The sequence below is a fragment of the Peromyscus maniculatus genome, chromosome 15 (assembly GCF_049852395.1).
Source record: "Peromyscus maniculatus bairdii isolate BWxNUB_F1_BW_parent chromosome 15, HU_Pman_BW_mat_3.1, whole genome shotgun sequence".
NCBI lineage: Eukaryota > Metazoa > Chordata > Mammalia > Rodentia > Cricetidae > Peromyscus > Peromyscus maniculatus.
The window spans coordinates 43,228,250-43,249,947 of NC_134866.1; the positions used below are offsets into that span (position 1 = coordinate 43,228,250).

At 42.0% G+C, this 21,698-nt stretch overlaps 1 protein-coding gene across 2 annotated transcripts in view; it reads right to left on the reverse strand.

The window, feature by feature from the left end:
* Il6st (interleukin 6 cytokine family signal transducer) overlaps nucleotides 1–18,056 on the reverse strand; it is a 41,334-nt gene extending 23,278 nt beyond the window's left edge. Inside the window, exons 1-4 of one of the 2 annotated variants that reach the window (XM_076551890.1) lie at nucleotides 17,918–18,056; nucleotides 6,277–6,354; nucleotides 2,005–2,310; nucleotides 835–955 (exon numbers count right to left, since the gene is read on the reverse strand). In XM_076551890.1, coding sequence (XP_076408005.1) covers nucleotides 835–955; nucleotides 2,005–2,310; nucleotides 6,277–6,340 — 491 coding nt within the window. In that variant the 5' untranslated portion in view covers nucleotides 6,341–6,354; nucleotides 17,918–18,056. Of the gene's footprint in view, nucleotides 1–834; nucleotides 956–2,004; nucleotides 2,311–6,276; nucleotides 6,355–14,344; nucleotides 14,466–17,917 lie in introns of those variants that run through there. The other variant, XM_076551889.1, reaches the window with a different exon arrangement.
* Between the last annotated feature and the right edge of the window lie 3,642 nt (nucleotides 18,057–21,698).

The window sequence follows — 21,698 nt, forward strand, 5'->3', positions numbered from 1 at the left end:
ATTTGTAGGATATGTTATACAATATCCAACAAGTAACTCAACTGCATGGAAAGGAAACAGAAGCAGGTAGAACCAGTCATTTAAGAAAGAGGAGAATTTATCAACTTAAAAGGTAGGGGGGGATTTTGTTTTGTTTGTTTTTAAAAATCTCAATTCAAAAGAATATTTTTATAAGAAAATATTTTTGAGAAATGAGAAAGTTAATACTAGTTGAAAGTCTGATATTAAAATATTTCAAACTGTTGGAGTAGAACCATGGAGCGGTGGTCTGAACAGGAACGGCCCCCACAGACTCATACACTCCAATGCCTGGCATTAGGGAGTGGCGCTATTGAGAGGTGTGTCCTTGTTGGGGTAAGTGTGGCTTTGGATCAGGATGTAGAACTCTCAGCTCCCTCTCCAGCACCATGGCTGTCTGCCTGCTGCCATGCTTCCCACCGTGCTGATAGTGGACTAAACCTCTGATTGTAAGCAGCCCCAATTCAATGTTTTCCTTTCTAAGAGCTGCCATGGTCAGGGGTCTCTTCAGAGCAAGAGAACATTGCCTAAGACAAACAGTATGTGACTGTGTTTGAAAGTCATCATTTAGAGCTATGCACTGCAGTATCCGTGGACGGAACATGGCTGGGCTTCTCTTAAAGGCAGCATTGGGCAGACAGAGGACACACACTGCTCACTGCTGACACTGGGACAGGTGCACATGAAGAGCACATTGAGTCTCCTGTCAGAGGACGCCATGTCCTAAAATAGTCACCCAGTATTACTACCGACGAAATGAAGGTCCCAGCAACGGCATCTGAGAATCCAGCAGAGGGCATATCTGGAGTGACTTACCACTCGGACTTCAACGTGTAGTTTGTTTCCAGGAACGTCTCCCTTCCTGGGTCCCACTGACACAGCATGTTCTTCCCCTCGTTCACAATGCAACTCAAATTTGTAGGTATATCTGGGGGAACTAAAAGGAAATAAGCATACATATACAAATATTATTCAACTCATATAACACCTAAGACCCACCTCAATTAGATAAACAAACCCAAGATAAAGATATGGGCATAACGAGAAACAGATGTTAGTATCTTTTTCTTCAAACTCTTAAATACTTCTTAGGTCATATATATATTTTCAAGTGTAACTGTCATTAATTTATTGCTTTCATATTAGTTTTCTATATAAAAATAAATTTTTATTTATAACCAGATAAATTACTAGTAATGTCTCCATTAAGTGTTCTAAAACTAAAAATAACTAATAAATATTAAAAGGCAGTTATAGGAGCAAAAATGATTCACATATACTTTATTTTACTTTTCTATTTCAGGACAAGCTCCTACTATGTAGCCCAGGCTGGCCTCAAACGCTCAATCCTCTTGTTACATGTGCCAGGAGCTGGCATTTCTGGCCTTACCAGCACACGAGGCTGCTGCATTTGTCCTTACTGCTTTGACCCGGGGTGGAAGTAAGGTAAACGCTGAAACTGTAACTCCCGGCTAACCCTCATGGGTCTGGATCACTGGTTCCACTCTTTTTAAAGAATATTTTTAAGATTTTAATTCCATCCTTTCCCTCCCCCTTTCCTCCCGTACACCCCTCCCTGCTCTCTTCAAGCCCATGGCCTCTGTGTTTCAGGGTTCCTCCATTTTCTCCATTCGGGGGCCTGTTTAACTTGATTGAACCTTTCTCAGTAATGAGGAGACACAGAAAGCTGCCATCAGCAGAAGCTCTGCAAATCAGTAACACTCTCGGGGATACGCACGAGTCTCTGGTCAAGGCATTCTCCAAGAGCATGACGAATGCTTGTCTTTTAGCAAAGAAACGGCAGCCATGTTACTCTTGGATTTGTGTATAACGGTGAAAATGTGCACAGTATTTCTAAACATTTTTATAAAGTAAGTATATCCAAAAACTCCTGAACCAAGTGACTGTCCTCGGGAAGGCTAACAGAAACCATCACAAATGTAGTTCAAGAGTCTGGCGAAGCTGAAAAGAAGACCCAGATCTTACAGCCTGAAAGTACGGTGGTTCCGTACACGTTCTGTTCGATCTGCCCAAATGACAAGACATTGCAGGTGAGCTGGACCGTCGGGAGGATCATGTCTGTGAAGGTGACACTAGACGTGGTTCTGTTGATGACGGTGACCTGCTCCTTGGGAACAGCAACATGGTTTGTCTTCCACACGATGAAGCTAGCATTCACGTCATACTGCTGAAGACACTTTTCCTTTAGCACACAAATGGCAGTGAAGTTAGAGCCACGCTGCACAACCGGAAACTCGGGGTAGATATAACCACATGGTTCCACAATTTGACCTGAAAAGAACAACAGACTGTGCTAAGTGACCTGCGCTTGCCTAGCACATGTGATGCCTTGGGTTCGATGCCTGGCACTGTGACAGGAACAAGGCAAAGGAACAAAGACTGGGTATCTCTAGTACAAAAGGGTATCTGGATAGCAGCACTCAATGTGGACCCCACAAATTCATTATAGTAATTCTGAAGGAAAAGGAAATGTAAGACTGAAAACATTGTGGTCTGAATTTAAAACCTAAATTTGTAAAGAAATACACAAATTATATTGTACAAAAGTAAAAATTACTGAGCCCATGGTCCAATATTCTGATTTTCCTTAGACACAGACTGCTTCCAGTATATCTCAAAGCTGCCCATCCCTCATGCACCCCCTTGACTCAGACAGCCTAAACTCCAGAAAACAGGTGGGCTGTCTTCTCCAGCCCTGAATGCTGGTGGAGGCGAGGCCACAGGAAGAGAGGGATGGACATACTGTCCATATATCAAAATTCAAACCGCAGTGAGACAGCAACCCAAACAAGAAAGACGAGAAAATATGGGCAAATATGTGTGTTTTAACAAAGTGTAGAGGATAGGGTTTTCTGAGAAAACAATTGGACTAGTTTTAGCAATAAATGTATTTTATCCATCAATGCAGGGAATAAACGTTTCTATTTAAAGAAGGAGGAAAAGAAATTAGATAGGATCAAAAACCACAAGCCATTATACAACTGAAATGTCTCGCCCCCACTGGAGATGACAGTGACAGGTCCACCTCTCATTTCCTCTGCTTTCAATATCCTGCTAGAGACACAGATCTTTGCAGTTGGAATTGTTTGGGAATGCACAGGATGCTACCACTATTATAGTTACTTTGCCGTACAAGAGAACCCCAAAGCTTATTTCTTGTATTTAAATATAACTTAGTACCAGTGAGCAACCTTTCCCTCCCCTAGTAACTACCATTCTACTTAACTTTTTATGAGATCGACTTTTTTAGATTTCACAAGTGAGATCATGTGGTATTTATCTTTCAGTGTCTGGCTTATTTCACTTAACGTGGTTTCAGTTCTATTTATGTTGTCCCAAATGACAGAATTTCGCTCTTTTTTAAGATGGAATAGTATTCCATTATGAACACACACATTCCATTATCCACTTACGTAGTTCTTGCTGTAATAAAAATAGGAATGCAGCTCTAATTTGACATACTGATTTAATTTCTTTTCTATTATTTACCTAATAGTGAGAATGCAGGATCATATGTGGTGTGCATCAATTGTCAATTTGACAGGGTTCAGACTTGCCTAGGAGATAAACTTCTAGGCACATCCATGAGGGGTTTTTATATTGGGTTAACTGAGATAGGAAGACACACTCTAAATGTAGGTGGCACCACTGCATGGGCTGGGGTCCTGGAGTGAATAAACGGATAAAACAAGCTACACACTAACATTTATCTCTGTTTCCTCTAAGTGCATGCACAATGTAACCCTAATGTACCAAACTACTGTCACCAGGCCTGCCCCAGCCCGATGGGACTATCCACTCAAGTCCTACCTTCCTGAAATTGTACATCAGGTATTTGATCCTGGCAATGAGAAAAGCAACTATAACAATCTGGTAGTGGAACTGCCTTTTCTTGAAGAGCCTCTGTATTCCTTTTGAAAATAGCTGAACTAATATAACATCCCATCAATATTGTGTTTGGTTTCCTTTTCTCTACAGTCCTGCCAGCACGTATCTTAGGTTTTGTGCTAACAGGAAGCAGGTCATTCCTCACTATGACTTTGATTGGCACTTCCCTGATGATTAGTGCTGAGTATGTTTTCATGGAATGATTAGTCATTTGCATGTCTTATCTTGAGAAATGTCTACCTAGGTCCCTTTAAAAATTATTTATATTTTTCTACTGAGTTGTTTACATTCCTTGCATAATCAGTATTAATCCCTTATCAGGTATATGATAAGGAATATTCCCGTTTGGCAAATGTCTTTTTACTTGGTTGGTTTTCTTTGCCACACAGAAGCTAAAGTGTGACACACTCTAATTCCTCTACTCTTGTTGTATTCCTATGGTTTGGGATCCTAGTGAGACACTCCTCACCTGTTCCAGTATCCTAAAGCATTCCCCCTGTATTTCCTTCTAGTGATTTCATAGTTTCAGGTCTTGTACTAAAGTCTTCAGTCCAGTTGGTTGTGGTGTGCACACCTTTAAGCCCAGCACTTGGGAGGCAGAGGCAGCAGATCTCTGTGAGGTCAGTGCCAACCTTGTCTACATAGTGAGTTCCAGGGTGGCCAATGAGACTGTGTCTCAAGAATTAGTAAATAAATAAGCCTCTAATCTGTTCTGAGTTATTTCTCAGACTGTTGACAAAAAGAGAAAAACTGGATATCCAATTACCCCACATCTTGATCTGGAGTGACTATACTTTAATATCTTAGCGCCCTTGTCAAAGATTGGTAGCTATACATAATGAATTTACTAGAAAAGGCTCTCTAGTCTTTTCTGCTGCTCTGTTTTCATGGCCACACCATGCTGTTTTAATTATTGTAGCTTTGTAAAATATTTTGAAGTCAGTTGGTATAATGTCTCCATTTTTGTTATTTTGTTCAAGGTGTGGAATAATCTTTTTGTATACTGTGAAGATTTGTCACTTGGATTGGTTTAATAAAAAGCTAAATGGGCATTAGCTAGCAGGATTTTCAGGGCAGAGAGAATGATGGGAAGAGGAAGGGCAGAGTCACACAGAGATGCCATGAGATGCAGATCGAGCAGGATGGGAAGTATGTAGATGAGGTAAATGAGCCTTGGGGCAGCACATAGATTAATGAGTGTGGGTTAATTTAAGTTATAAGAGCTAGCTAAAAACAAGCTTAAGCTATTGGCTGACCATTCATAATCAATATTAAGTCTCTATGTGGTCACTTGGGAGTGGGCTGGCGGAACAGAAAAGTCTGCCTATAGCTCAAGACTATTTGGGTGTTTTGTGGTTCCACACACATTTTAGGAATTATTTTTTTCTAATTCTATAGACTGCTTTGAAAAGTACAGAAATTTTAACAACTTTAAATCTTTTAGTTCATGCACATGGACTGTCTTTCCATGTTTTTGTGTCCTTTCCAAAACTTCTTTCATTAGGTTTTATAACATATTTTATCTCTGACTAAATTTACGTGTATTTATTTTTGAAGTCACTGTAAATAAGAGTGCCTCTTCAGATACTTTACTATTAGCATATGGAAATGCTGCTGACCTATGCATGTTAATTTTTTAATCAGCAACTTTTCTGAATTCATTGATTTAGTTCCGTTTTTTTTTTTTTTTTGTAGACTCTTTGGGGTTTCTTGTATATAAGACCATGTCATCTACATGAGACAATCTGATATCCTCTTTTCCAACCAGGATGCCTTTTATATCTCTTTGCCTGCTATTTGCTCTGGCTAAGTCTTCAAATATCATATTTAATAGAGGTAGTTAGAAATAAAGTTAGCAAAAATAACCTCTATCTGTATCAGGATCTTGGAGAAAAAGCTTTCAGCTTCTCTCCATTCAGCACATTAGCTGTGGACTTCAGATGTGTATGTGGGGTGTGTGTGTGTGTGTGCGTGTGTGTGTGTGTGTGTGTGTGTGTGTGTGTGTGTAAAACTTTTATTATGCTGAAATGTTCTTCCTATACTTAATTTATTATTTTAGGTTATGAACGGTTTTACATGATATTTATCAGAATGCATCTTAAGGTGACCATACAGTTTTTGTCGTTCAATCTGTCTCAAACTAGCTAATTAGCATTTAGTATTTATAAAACTCAAATAAATGATATAAAACAAATTATCAGGCTTATTTGTACTAAGAAATTTCTCTCAATAATAACCAAGAAAGAATATATAAGCATAATTATAAAACTATTAAACATGAGCCTAATTATACAGTATATAAAACACATAAGCCGAATTTGTCGAGTTGAGACATTTCATGAACCTTACCTATAGATTCAGTGGTGAGAAAAATAAGCAAAGCTTGTGTTAGCCAAATCCTCAGTGTTGACATCTTCAGGGATGCTCCTGAAACAGACACAATGTGCAATTTAAAAACCTTTCTCTTATACTCAAGCTAAGACACAGGCTTATTTCTACTGTGCAGCTATTTCCTGAAAGGTGGAAAAATACCTATGTGAATGAAGAAAGGGAATATTTTCCTCTGTTCACTAAAGTTACCGCTGCACAAAACCACTAGATGCCATTGACGGTTAAGGACCAATTCTGTTGTGTTTTTTTTTTTTTTTTTTTTTTTTTTTTTTTTGTCTGCATGTATGCCTGCAGGCCAGAAGAGAGCAGCAAATCTCATTACAGATAGTTGTGAGCCACCGTGGGGTTGCTGGGGATTGAACCCAGGTCCTCTGGAAGAACAGTTTTAACCTCTGAGCCATTTCTCCAGCCCCAATCCTGTTTGTTTGTTTGTTTGTTTGTTTGTTTGTTAGGTTTTTCGAGACAGGGTTTCTCTGTGTAGCTTTGTGCCTTTCCTGGAACTCACTTGGTAGCTCAGGCTGGCCTCGAACTCACAGAGATCCGCCTGGCTCTGCCTCCCCAGTGCTGGGATTAAAGGAGTGCGCCACCACCACCCGGTTGTTTTTTTTTTTTTTTTTTTTTATGATGTGAAATCATACATACAAGTAAGTAACTGTGAGATGGAGGACTTCAGAAATGGCAAAGTCCCCTCTAAGGAACCTCAGAAGGGACTAGACAATGGGAAATTAAGCTCAGTGTGACCACAAGTAGTCCCTGACAGGAGGAGGATGCCCACAAAGTACTAAAAGATTCTAACATCTCAGAAAAACAAGCAAAAATTTTTGAGTAGGCAGTTTATAGAGAAATTCATGTAACTAAAATATGCAAAAAGACAATTTTAAACTATTCACAATGAGATGCAAATTAAAAAGAAGATAGGAATGAAAAATGATACACTCTGGAAAATGGCGGGGCAAGTGAGGCTTTAGCAGGTTAAAAAGCATTCTGGCATTACACATATAGCTAAGGAAAATAGGAACAATGTATGTCCACACACAGACACACTCAAATGTTTATAGCAAATCTATTCAGAAAAATCTCAAACTGGAAACAACCCAAATGTCTATCAATTGGTGAATGGATAAAGAAAATCAGCTCAGGGTATATCTACAAAACAAAGAGTACACAGCAATAAATGGGAACAAACTAATGATATATCAAGCACAAGGGGAGAATCCCCCCACAGAAGTGAGTGGAATAAAGACACCAGCCACAACAGGGTGCATGAGCAAACTAAGATGACGCATAGCAGATCAGGGAGCCCTAAGGTGAGGTAGAGGGGAGGAACGACCGAGTCTGTCGGGGTGATGAAAATATTCAATAACTGGATTTGGGTGGTGACTTTATAAAGACTATAGGTATTTGCGAAGATTCACTGCATTGTGCCAATATTACAAGGCTCTGGTCTGAGACTACTACTGATAAAATTTGCTTGCTGCAGTTACATGAATATCAGCAAATCATTGTAAGCCCTCTGAGTTAGAAACAAAAAAAATATGATGCATAACAGCAGAGACAAACTATCAATAACTTCTTTTGCTAACTACCAGCTCATTTCACAGGGTGCTGTGAAGTCAGGTGACACCCAGAGAGAGCAAGTTATCTTACAGCACACAAAGATCTGGCTTAGGAATCCACACCTTAAAGTGAGCAGGAAGCATTCCGGCCTTTTACTCTAGAGGGGGCCATTACAGCCATGTTTTAAAACTGCAAGCACGCCTTCCTAAGTGAAACAGTATTTCAACATCCTCCAAATGATAGTAAGGGTGGGGCAGGCAGGGCTTTTGCAACTAAGGCATATAGTATGCAAAAATCACGACCCACTTTTCTTTTTAGTTTATACATTGAATTTTAATTGTAACCAAACAACACTACACAGACAAGGTGTACACACACTGAAAGAAGCATGTGCTAATGTCTTCCAAAGGATATACACATAGGATGCCCAAGGTAGGTGCAGCTCCACGGATCAGGTTCTCAGTATACACAGGGCATAGGTTCAGTCCCCAGCAACAAGAAAATCAAACCACATCCAAAAGCTGATGAGAAGCAACCAGACAAACTGGCAGTCAAGTAACTAACTGAGCCATGGCAATTGGCGAGAAGAAGGTACAAGTGTGCACAGCATGGTTAACCCTCACATGCAATACAGAACTAGAGCGGGGTAGGCTTGTGACTGAGCAGTGTCATGAGGAAATGGGAAAGCCTTTCACTGTAGTGACTACAAGTATTACTTTCTAATTTTTAAAACTGTCACTGAGACGTGAGGAAAGAGCGTCTATGAAAGTGCCTGACATCAAAGTACGAACGTATTCTGTTTGGTATCCTATACAACTAACTTCTCTTGGGGCTTATTTTGTTTTAAAATGGACAGTATTCTGCTACATTCTTTTGATTCTGTTTTTGGGTAAACACTCAAATTAAAAGTGTATTAAACAGCCAGCACGCCTTTAATCCCAGCAGAAGCAGGCGGATCTCTATGAGTTCGAGGCCAGCCTGGGCTACAGAGTGAGTTCCAGGACAGGCTCAAAGCTACACAGAGAAACCGTGTCTCAAAAATACAAAACGACAAAAAAAGTGTATTAAATGCTCCTCTTACTCCACAGCTCTTGCAGAATATGCACATATCGCAAAAATACTGCATACGATGACTTCCTTGAATTTGTAAAAGCTTTCTAGGAAGCCTTTACAAAGCGAAAACATGACTCGTAACTGCAGATGCTTGCATCGACAGTTTATTTCGGAATGGAGTGACTCTTCTACATTGGTAATTCCTCAGCTCTGGCGAGCCAACAGTGGTGTGCTGAGAGGTGTGCCACCCGTGACTTCCTCCAGTAATGCTCCTCACACAGACTGTGAATGGCTTGCTTGAGAACTCAGAACAGAACTGCAGTAACTACACCACCGCTCGCTCTGTCAGTCCATGGATTTTCTCGAGTGGGAAAAAGCAGTGTAATTATAACTGATGAACAGTTAACAACTGTGCATGTTCCTCCTTAACAAATGTCATGTTCCTTCTCTTGGTCTCCCTGTGAAGACAGAGAGCCTTGTTCAGAGCACTGGCTTTGGTAAGTGTTGTACGCGTGCTCCTTACTAGGGTCTTTGAGAACGCCATACACGCATACAATGTATTTTGTTCATATTCCCCTCCTCCTCCTCCAACTCCTGGATCCACCTGTACACATGTTCTTTAAATCCTCACTGGTATTACGTTTTCGGGTTTGCCCCAAGTAGCACATCAAAGAACTTGAAAATAAAAGAATCCCACAAATACTTGGGTGAGAGTACTCAATAATCCAGTAGTTATTACTATGTCTTTTTTCCCCCTTTGAGAGAAGGTTCTGCTATGTTGTCCTGGCTGGCTATTAACTACTGAGTTCAAGTAATCTTCCTGCCTCAAGCTTTTGGGATCAATAGGGCCCAGAGTTATGTTTAATAGTGGTTCTCAACCTGTGGGGTTCTGACCCCTTTGGGTCAAATGACGTTTCCATGGGGGTTGCCTAAGACCATCACAAAACACAGACATTTATATTACAGTCCATAACAGTAGCAAAATTAGTTATGAAGTAGCAATGAAAATAATTTTATGGTTGGGGTCCCCACAACATGAACTGTAAAGGTTTACAGCATTAGGTTGAGAACCACAGGTTTAATACATAACTATTGAAGTCACCTACACCTAATTCAACCCCCTCGATGTCTGTGCAATGTCACAAGGGCATTTTGTTGACAGGAACAAGAGGTCCTTAGTAGAAGGCTGATATCTTTTGTTCTCTAGTGGCCCTGAGTTCAAATTGCTGACTCCTCAACTGTCCAAACCATGCCTGGTACTAGGTTCAGTTGAGCAGTGGCGCTATTTTTTGAAATAACTTGAGACTTAGGCAAAGAATTGAATCCTGTATTTCCGCTTTCCACGTGTTACATCTTTGATATGATGCAAGAACAAGGAATTAAGTTTGTAACATTTTAAAAATTTCAAATGAAAAATGGGGTGGGGTGGGGTGGGGAATGCAGGCATGTAAAGTCTATAATTTTACCAAGAAAAATAGCTAGTGAAAATGCTGCTGGTAGTCTGGAAAATTCTCCACCTACAGCTTCATACTGGGTAAGTAAGTACATATTTCTTACGTTATAAAGCCAGGTTCACCGTGTGGTGCCGGCTGCCGCTTGCCTTCTTCATGGAACACTACAGATTGGAGCTCTGTGAGCACCACAGAGGTTAGGTTTGCAGCCTTGGCCCTCCCTCCTCCCCAGAGGTCTTTCTTGGCCTCTGCTTCTCCCACCCTGCTCTCCTGCTTTTTGTTTCCTCCTTCAGAACATCTGAGACACCTGTAACAGATTGGCAAATATCGTATGCAATGAATCAGATAAATGTTTAGACTTTCCTTACAAAAAGACTGCAAGCCAGATTTGGTCTGCGGGCCACTATTTGTCGGGCCTTATTTTAAAATGCCATATAATTTTCTTATTTTGCTTACTGTTTCTTCAAGGTTGAACTGTGTCCCCTACAAAAGATGCACTCAAGTCCTAACTCCTGGAACCTCAAAACAGGAGCCTCTTTGGAAACAGAACCATTGTTGGGGTAGTCAGCAGAGAAGCCCTAGTGGAGTATGCTGTAGAAGAGTATTTTAAGATGTGTTGCATTTGTATATGCTGGGGAACATTTGTTTAATGATGCAAAGATGTGCTGCATTCTTTCACATTGCACTTATTTAACTCTGTGAAGCTGTGTTACTTTGCCTGTCTAAAAGTCTTGATTGGTCTAATAAAGAACTGAACAGCCAACAGCTAGGCAGGAGAAAGGATAGGCGGGCCGGCAATTAGAGAAAATAAATAGGAGGAGAAGTCTGGGAAGAAGAGACCAAGGAACAAGAAAAGAAGGGCCAACCACTTAGCCACACAGCCAGACGTGGAGAAAGAAGTAAAGAAAAGATACACAGAAATAAAAAAAGGTAAAAGTCCAGAGGCAAAAGGCAGACAGGCTAAGTTAAGAAAAGCTGGATAGAAATAAGCTAAGTTAAGGCCAGGCAATCATAAAAAAGACTAAGACTCCGTGTGATTTATTTGGGCCCCCTAAAGAGCCAAAAGAATATAGAGAATAAATAAATAAATAAATAAACAAACACCAGCAGGAGTAGGTAAGACATTAGAACAATATGACTTTTATAACAGAGACACAGAAAAGTGCCTGATGATAGAAGTCAAGAGCCTGGAGTGACTGCAGCTACAAGCTAAAAAATGTCAACATATGGTTACTACAGGAGGCTAGGAAGAGCCAAAGGATTCTTTCCAATCTTAGAAGGACTTAAGGAGAAAATAACATTTCTACAGTTTTATTTATTTATTTATTTTTCAAGACAGGCTTTCTCTGTGTAGCCCTGGCTGTCCTGGAACTCGCTCTGTAGGCCAGGCTGGCCTTGAACTCAAAAATTCACCTGCCTCTGCCTCCCAAGTGCTGGGACTAAAGGTGTGCATCACTACTGCCTGGCATCATTTCCGTAATTTTAAACCATCTGATTTATGGCACTTTGTTACATTAGTCCTAAAAAATGAACACATTGTGTGTAATACCCAAACAGACTGTAAGCAAAGGAGATAGTTTTCTGTCCGTGTTCTTGACATATCTCTAGAATTCAGAACCATATTCTGTATGATACAGTTATTAAAGACACAACAATCAAATGTGTACATAACATATAATACTGCAACTTTTTTGTTTTTGTTTTCAAGACAGGGTTTCTCTATGTAGCCCTGGCTGTTCTGGAACTCACTCTGTAGACCAAGCTGGCCTAGAACTCACAGAGATCCTCTTGCCTCCGCCTCCCAAGAGCCAGGATTAAAGGCATGCACCACCACCTGACTATAATACTTAACTAGTGTTAACTCTCTGTGTGTATACATGCTGTAATTTTGAGAAGTGAATACTAGGGGTATAATTGCTGGGCTATGTGGTAGGTGTTATGTTTAGTTATAGAGCTTCCTAGATGGTATGACCATTTGAATATTCTGCTAATTTTTAATTAGACTTGTTTCATTATTATTAGGTTTGACAGTTTTGAACATATATCTTGTATATAAGGCCTTTGTTAGAAATTTGATTTCTACATAACTGTTCTGCAGTCTATGGCCTGTCGTTTTATAAAACTTCTTAAACGCTTTTTGTTTTCAGTGTGTGCATACATTAGGTTCTTACACTACTTTATAAAACCAACAACAACAAAAACCAAGAGGTGGGCTGTAGTCTGCCTGTTCCCATCTATTTGCTTATTCTCATGTAACTTTTTCACTGTTGTGACAAGTAGTTTACCAGTTTTGAAATATGTAGCTGCTACAGTGTCAAACAAAATCAAAATGTTAAACTAGCAGGACTCCTAGACATTTAATGTAGTGTTTGAAGAAATGATCATTTAAAAAATAGTACTTCTGCACATCAGTAATAACCAACTAAGAAATACAATAGAAAAAAAAAAACACTACTCATAATAACGCTCAAACACTAGAATAGGAAAAATCTAGTCAGAACTAAAAAGAATTTCACAATGTAAAAATGCAATACAACTTTAACCCAAATAGCAAAGTGGTTTATTATAGAACGTTATATCTCAATTAAAATTTCACATTAAAAATGAGACACTAAGGGCCAATTTTCAAACAACAAAAAGAGGATTTGATGTACCCTCATTCAGACCTGCCATAAAGAATAAAGCACACATGGGCACAGACAACAGACCAGTCAACAGCATAAAGAAAAGAAACTCAAGTATATATAATTGCTTTTAGAATTGGGATGTAGCTTGGTGGTACACAGCATGCCTTCAAGTGTATGACTTTGTTTTGATCCCTGGTACCACAAAACAAACAAAAACCCTCAGATAAATCATAAAGAATTTATAAGCCGGGCATGCAGACACCTGCAAGTCTCAGGGGCTGGGGGTGGGGTGCTGAGGAAGGAAAATCAATTGAACCTAAGACTTGGCAGCTAGCCTGGGCAATACAGGGAAAGCATGCAAAAAAAAAAAATCTGTTATGGCATCTCATATTATTCAAAGATATTTTTTGGGACAACTGGTCCTATGAAGAAAAATACAAAAGATATTTTTATTATACAAGCATATTCCGAGTTAATATATTACCTATTCAGTTTCACGAGTACTCTGATAAAAACCTATGTTCTCACCATCATTTAAGACATAAAACATTGCAAATACAATTGATGCCAAACAGTTCTCGGCTGCAGGAAGCTCAAAGCTAACAGGTAAATATATGCAAAGTGCTTTGGGAACAGATAATATCCTACTCAGGGCTCAGGGGCACTCAGCTATAAAATAAAGTCAGAGTTTCATGAACGGGAAAACTGTATGTTTGGCTGAAGACCACCAATGGGAAGGTCTATGGGCCAGCACTGTGCTCTCTGAAATACAGCTCTGATGAGCTCGGCTTGCACTAGGGGGTGCAGTTGCAGGGGATGTACATAAGACAGAACATCCAAACAAGATGGACTGTGCAGAGGAAGCAGTATGAACCCACTTTATAATAATTAGCCCACTCTTCCTTAGAGCAAAGGATGAAAGTGACTATTAAAGAGAATACGAAATTCTAGAGGCGAGACAGTTTTGTTCTATCGAAAGGAATTCAGTTCTTGCTCTGGTATGAGCACAGTCAGCTTTAAGGCATCAATGGAGTCTCAGCGTACACTAACAGATACAGCTCTCTGATTCGGGAGCAGAAAAACTCACAGAATCCTCTACCTAGCCAGCCACAGAATGAAGTCCTGGTGGCCCTGGGCCACCACAAGAGTTCCTGAGTCTCCATTTACTGCCCTTGCTTGTCAAGTTCCTCATTAAGCTCCTGGTTTTATCCACGTTTTGGTATTCTTGGCTAGCTTTTATCTGCTGGCCATGAATGTGCCCAAAGATGAAGTACTCAGGATCTACTTTTCTTTTAAAATATTTACTTTGAAGACATGTAACTTCAACTAGTACCTTACCTTCAAACCAAATTTCAAGAATTCTGGCTTGAATCATCAATTCTAGTTATGTATCATCTTAGACATCCTGCATCTGATGCAGATCAATTTAATAAATCTCCCCACTTAAAAGTACCTACAAGCCAAACACATACAACATAATCCAATACTGTTACCAGGGCTTTTTTAGTCATAGAAACTTATCCACATACACACACACACACACACCTATAAACAACTCATGGTTTTCAGTTGCTCCAGTCAGGAAAGTCTACTGTTCTCTGAGCAACCCTTAAAACTTGACTTCTCAGTTACGCATCTTACCCAGACTTCTTCCATGACCTTCTCACTGGCCTCTCTCTATGGATGACTGGACCTGGACCTGATCCCAGCACTTCCAATGGCTCCCAGCCACTCCTCTACCACCAACTCCTCCTACTCCGATCATGGCACTTCCAATACTTGGTCTATCAGAGGACCTAGGAACCGTTCCGTCCACCTGCACTGTCCAACTGACCGCCAATATTCAGTTCTATTTTAAAGTAACAGTAATGGAGGAGGCTGGGGTACAGTCCATGGCAGAGCACTTGCTTCCAATGGGGAAAGGCTGGTTCAACCCAGCCCACTACATAAATAAAACCCTTTCCTTAGATGTCCTTCTCTCAAACTACTGTGCCTATAATCTCAGAGAGAATTACGAACAATCTGGCTTTTTACTCCAATTATGCTGAAATTATTCTTTTAGTTTTCCAACTGCAAAGTAAATATTTAAGCTCCTCGGTTTTCCGTGGCCTCAGCAATTGGTCCTAACTTTCATCATTTCCATGTGAGCCACACCTAGATGGTAAGCTCAAATTACAACAAACTTCTAACTTCCTCTCGAACACCTTCTTGAACGTGTGCTTGTACACGCACTACGGTGTGACTCCACAATGCCAGTGCCCTGCTGACTCTGCCTTGTTCTGTTGTTTATAACCCAAGGGAGCATCTCTTCTGTGGAATTTCCTCCACATTCACAAACATCTGTTTCCACTGCACTTTCAGAGTTCCCTAAAAGGATACAAAATGTAGCACTGTAATTACACAACTTCATATACGGAGACTCTTGGAGCGTTTGGTGAACAGCTAGAAGAATGATTAGTTTATGTATGTATGCACATAGGTAAGTGGTACTGATGGACAAGGCATGCAGTATGTAGTGCTGAGGACTGAGCCCAGGGCTGCACATGGTAGGCAAGCACCCTACTATTGGCTACATTCCCAGCCTAATAATGAGTTTTAAAAGAACTGGTATAACCATTTTACTCTGTTGTCATGTAGACAATATGAAAAAGTAACATGTATTACAGCCTGAACTCAGGATATCTAAGCATAAATGTAGAATCTGACGATAATGTCTGTGTTTGGAGGTTTGCCTTTGTGTAGAAGAGGTTAGTGGACCTACTTCAATAAGGCTATGTTCAGAGACTGACATACAAAACTGCATAAGTTACTGGTTATTAAACTGAATACACTGTGGTAACAGCACATGGCAGTCCTTGACGAAGTTCTAGTCTCCATTCTGCCCTCCATTCTATATTTAGAACAGGATCTCTCTAATTTCCCCTTTATCCAAACCTTATCCAGATCTCAAGGCTGACCTCTAGGAAACACACTGACTATTTCAATTCCAATCCTTAAAGACCCACAGCACTTTCTACATCACTCATTATTTAATTGAAACTGCTCTGTCCGGGTAATTTTTTTAAACACGGGTTTGTCAGCATAATTTTGTAAACCTTCAGGAACCTAGACACTATCTCAGGCATCTTTATTAATTCCACAGCAGGCTGAGTGCTTAGTAAAATAATCTCAAAGGAAATCTCACCTGCAATCAAACCACTTTTACAACCAAAAACATGGAGAAAGCTGTGAGAACTTCCATGGTTCTTTAGCAGACAAGCTGCAGATATATCAGGGCCAGGTGATCTGCAGCAAAATGAGGTCTGAAATCCCGGCTAGGGAAAAACCCCTCCTGCTACCGCAGTGCCGTGGACAACACGCAACTTCCCAGATCGAATTATACTAATGAATTTTCTGTAAGAAATCTGCCAATAGGACAGTCTGTGAGCACAGGATTTGGAGTCATAAATTTTTTCAGCCTGTTCCCATTTCTAAAAAGGAGATATTGTAACAAGTACTTCATAGGTATATAATAATCAGCATTCATCCTAGTATTTAACCAAAATGTCACATTCTCTTAGGAAAAATATTTTTAAGTGAAAACACAAAGTCATAAATAAAATAGAACAAAATGTCCAGTTACATAAATAAGAACGTTGCATTAAATTAGCAGGTAGCAGTGTTTGTAATATTTTAAATAACCATGTCAATAATACAGATGAGAAGAGTGAAAAAAAATTCTACCATAAAGTTTATGCTTATCTGACATCATCCCCTTGCAATTTTTTTTTCTTTCACTTGTGAGTAGAAGCAAATGGGCACAATTATTCCCCAAAAGAAACCTGCGGAAAACACAATTAAATCTACTATCAGATCAGTCCTATAAATATAGCACTCCAGTTTAGGGCTCAAAAATAATTCGGAATGTCAAATATGAACATGAACTTGGGAGATTAAGGCGATGGCGATCATCCCCTCCCGATAATGAGTCAGTAAGTTCAAATTAAGAGATGTTCCAACTGGAAGCTGGCAGTCACACATGGTCTGAAAGGGTTTGTTTACACCCCTGACCAGACCAAACAGCTTAAGCTTTCAGGATTTACCCTGACATTCCAGTATCAACTGTCTACTTTGAAGCAGCACAGCTGGAGGAACATCCCATAACCATACAAATTAAGCCCAAATGAGCTTCCTTTTGATGGAAACAACAACAACAATAATAAAAGGAGCAGTGGGCCCAGCCTTCGATGTTATTTCTGTTTGGAGTTCTGAATTAAAACGTCCTTCATCCAGGAAAGAAGAGAACCAACCCTCTGCTACTTGGAAAAGTTAACGCTTAGGAGAAGAGGTGAAAATGTATAAAGACAGATGGGATTGCGCTCCGGATGTAAAGGCACGCGGGATTTAGTAGGAAGGGACCAGAGGGAGCGTTAACATTTATAATCCCTGAACTTGTCATCAACGCCAAAACCTTGCGATGTCTGGGTGAAAAGTTCGCTCTGGGTAAGAGAAATCCAGAGCAGGGAGTTTAGAGTCACGTCTGGGGCGGGTGTTATTTCAGGGGACACCGAAGACTAGACTTTTCTGGGGCCATGTCGACCGCTGGTTCAGGGGACGGGGCACGGGAGCTGGGAGGACGCGGGACGACGGACGCGGTCATCCAGGACGCGCGATCCCGAGGGAACTTTGGGGCGGGGGCTCCGGAACTGTGCGTCAGGAACCCGGCTGGAGGAGACGAGTGACGAGGCCCGGGAAGTGGGAGCCCGGGAGCGGGGAAGGAAGGAATGCGGGGATTCCCGAGCCGGCCTGACCAGCTCCGGGCGTGCGCCGAGCCGCTCCAGCCCGGCCCCGCTGGGCCCCGGCTGCCAGGTGGCGGCGGCGGCAGCGCCAGGCAGCCCGCACCCTCCCGCGCCGGGGCCCTGCCCTCCTCACCTCAGGCCGCGAGCCTCGCCGCCCCGGCGCGTCCCTCAAGCCTCCCGGATCCGGGCCCACTCCGCCCGCCGGCCCCTCCGCGGAGCCGCAGCCCGGCTGGCTCGAAACTCCCGACGGCACACGCCGCCCTCCGCCCGCCGCCGACCAAGGTTCTCCTGGCCCCGCCCCCTCGTGGGCCCGCCCCCTTAGGGCGCGGAGTCTGGAGCTGATTGGCCTGGGTCGGTCCCGGAGCGCGCGGCCATTGGTCCCGGGGTCGCCGGAGACGAAGGGGCGGGACTGCGCGCCGCCGCGATTCCCGTAACGCAGCTCCCCGCGTCCCGGATTCCCGTGGTTTGAGCCCCGGTCTCCTCTCCTAGACGAGATCGAAGGCTTCCCCGCCGCTCCTCCGCGGGTGGCCGGGACGGAAAGTTCCATTTCCCCCCGAGGGTAATGGGGTCTTGGACCGCAGCCCTGGCCTCAGCTGCCTCCCTGGGCGGTCTTCCCCGAGGGCCTGCGAGCCTCCGGAGACAGCCCGGAGGCCCTTGGGACTCCGGAGGCGAGGGAGCTCCCTGGGGACAGGGCAGGGCTTAGTGGCTGTGACTGCACACGCCAGTGGTGACCGCTCCAGTCCTAGGCTTAAGTAAACGAACCTTGCTACTGTGCTATTTTTTGTTGCTAGTAAATGAGTTTGGGTGTGATTGATTGATCCGTGAGTCCCAGAATTGGTGACCTGCCAAGAAACTCGTGTGTTTTTTTGTGGTTTGCATCTCCTGGTCTGTGATTAGAAATACCGCGGAAAAGCCAATTTCATTGTAACTCATCACCCTCCTCCCCTCGACTGGAAAATGAACCTAAAAGCTCATGTGTGTGTGTGCGCGTGTTTGCGTGTGTATGTGTGTGTGTGTGTGTGTGTGTACCCCGCACCCACGCAAGGTGAGAAGCTAAAAGATAAGGGATGTGTAGCTGTAAAGAAACATTCCAATTTGTGTTGGTGAACTGAGCATGGGGCCTGCCCTAGAGTGTGGTTGATATAATCAGTGTAACTCCATTGAAGAAAAGTGATTCTCTCTTCCCCAACGTCGTTTTTGTTTTTTGCTTTGTTTTGTTCAAAGGAGAGAAAGGACCGGAAGTTGGTTGGATGGACAGGTGTGTGGGAAGAGTTGGGGGACAGACAGCAGAGTGGTGTGGTAAAAATACACTGTTTAAAATTCTCAATAAAGTGTTATTAAAAGATTAAAAGTGAAGAAATGATTCAAAAAGACGGACTGCGGGCAAGGGGCTTTTTGGAAGAAAAGTACAATAATGGTACAATTATGGTAGGCTACAGTAATGATTTAAGGAGCAAATAATCCCCATGAATTAGTCATTTTAAAGTTCTTTGTTATGTTGAAGATTCGGCTGGAACAAAATGGATCCCTGCCCCCTTTTCCTTTCTCTCTCTCTCTCTCTCTCTCTCTCTCTCTCTCTCTCTCTCTCTCTCTCTCTCTCTCTCTCTCTCTCTCCTGCAGATCTCTAAACCCCCAAGCTCTAGATTATGAGCCTTCAGCTGTTGGTGAAATGCTCTGAAAAGACACTGTAAAGGAATTCCGGACACACTTGAGGTTGATGCTTCAACTAAAGATGTGTTCGGGCCCTGCCGCTGCTGCCTGCTGCCCTTCAGGGTGTGCCGAGATAGATAGGGGTGGAGAGACTTCTGAGAGACATTGCTCAGCTGGAACTCTTACAAAGGGGCAGCTGACGTGGCTTGGGGGCAATGCACAGCGGTTCAGTGGTACTTCTGCTTCCAGACTGTCAAAGGGCAAATCCTAGCACTGCTACTTTGCATCGCTGTGACCCTGGAAATGCCTTGAGTTTCTTTGTCTGCAAAGTGAGGATAAAGGTTCTTACCTGCTAAGTGGCAAGACTGAAATTATTTAAAATACAGAAAGGGTGTGACACATGCTACATGTTTAGTAAATATCAGTCATCCCTTGACGGTCTCTTGTGCCATTGCTTCTCAGACAGACCTTTCTGCATTGCAGCATCTATTTAGAATTCTGTTTCTCTGAGGCGGTCATGGGTAGAATGAGGTCAGTATCTTATAACACTCACCTGCCTTGACCCATTGGAGAATACAAAGGTCTATGCTGCCCCTCGAACATGTATACCTTATCACTTTATTTGTGGCTGTCAGTACTGACTCAGCTCAGGCCTTGGCACTAAGAAACTCACATTTTGTGAGAGTAATTAAAATCCTAAGCAAAGGGGCTGGAGAGATGGCTCAGCAGTTAAAACACTTGATGCTCTTGCAGAGGATCCAGGTTCCATTCCCAGAACCCATATCAGGTGGCTCCGTTCCAGGGAATTCAGTACCCTCTTCTGACCTCCAAAGTCGCCTGCATACACATGGTGCACGTAAACTCAAAAGGACACACACACATTACAAGAAAAAAAACAACCTTGACAAACAATCCTAAATGGAAACGATTAATGTTGGACATAGAACTCCCAGAACTGCAAGACACTAGGAGACACCCACTCTGTGGAAGTTGTTTGATTTTTCCAGACCCCTGTACAATATTGATCCTGAACCGACCACTTTAAGTGGTTAAGGTTAAGAATTTGTCATTAGAGCCGGGTGATGATAGTGCAGGCCTTTAATCCCAGTATTTGGGAGGCAGAGTCAGGTGGATCTCTGTGAGTTCGAGGCCAGCTTGGTCTACAGAGTGAGATCCAGGACAGGCACCAAAATTACACAGAGAAACCCTGTCTTGAAAAAACAAACAAACAAAAGAATTTGTCATTAGAAAGCCCTGTCAAACATTGCAATGTGCACTTTTTTTTTTCAGTTGTAACACCTTGTTTCTAACTACGATTGATAATAAGCACTAGTTTGTGGAAGAAAGGATGGGAGAAGAATGGGTGGAGGAGTGTCATGTGACCCGCCCTCCAACTGTGTCTGGGGTAGGTGCACAAAGCTAATGACCCATGCTGTAGGAAGAAGGAGACAAACGTTAAAGACACACTCTACCTGTTTCTGTTTACCCGAGTCTGCCCTGACCAGGTTGTAAGCGTGATTCCTTCCTTGTCTGTGCCCTGTAATGTTTCTGAAACTCTGTGTCAGTCCTGCAGCTAATCACACACCCTGTCATCTAATGATTTCAGCCTCCGTGTTGATGATTCAGTGACTGCTCTGAGCTCACGATTTCTCATCCTTTTCCAATGATCATTGGCTTCATTTTATATGCAAATATAAAGGTAAAGCCACCCCTTCATCCTAGTCATTTAATGAAATTACTCCATCTCCCAAACTTGGGGCTGTGTTTCATTCTCAGTATCCTTAGCCACCTACATCTGCACCTCCCTTTTGTGCTCACTCCCACGGAATCTGCAATTTGTCCTCAGTGTGACCTCCAGATTTTGTTCTCAGAGCTTACCAGTTATTTCCTACCTGCTCTTATCTTCCTAAGCAATGGGAAACTTTCTAATCAGCCATTTTAACTATACTCTCACTTACATCTTCAGTTCCCTTGATCTTCAGCCACATTTGCCTTATCAACCTAGTTGCTAACAATGTTCCCTTTCCTTGGACTGCACCCAATGCTTATCTTAGTATAGAAATGCATTATCCTTGGGAAAGATCAGGTCTACCATTTGTGAGCATCTTTGACTTTTTTTTTTTTTTTCAGTTTAGGATTCAACTACTGTAGACGTGTATCCATTTCCTCTTTATCCTTCTGTCTTCCAAAAAGGAAGGTCCTTCACAAAAGAATGTTCATAAGGAGTATGATTTTACCTTCAATCAAACTTTTCTTTTCTTTTT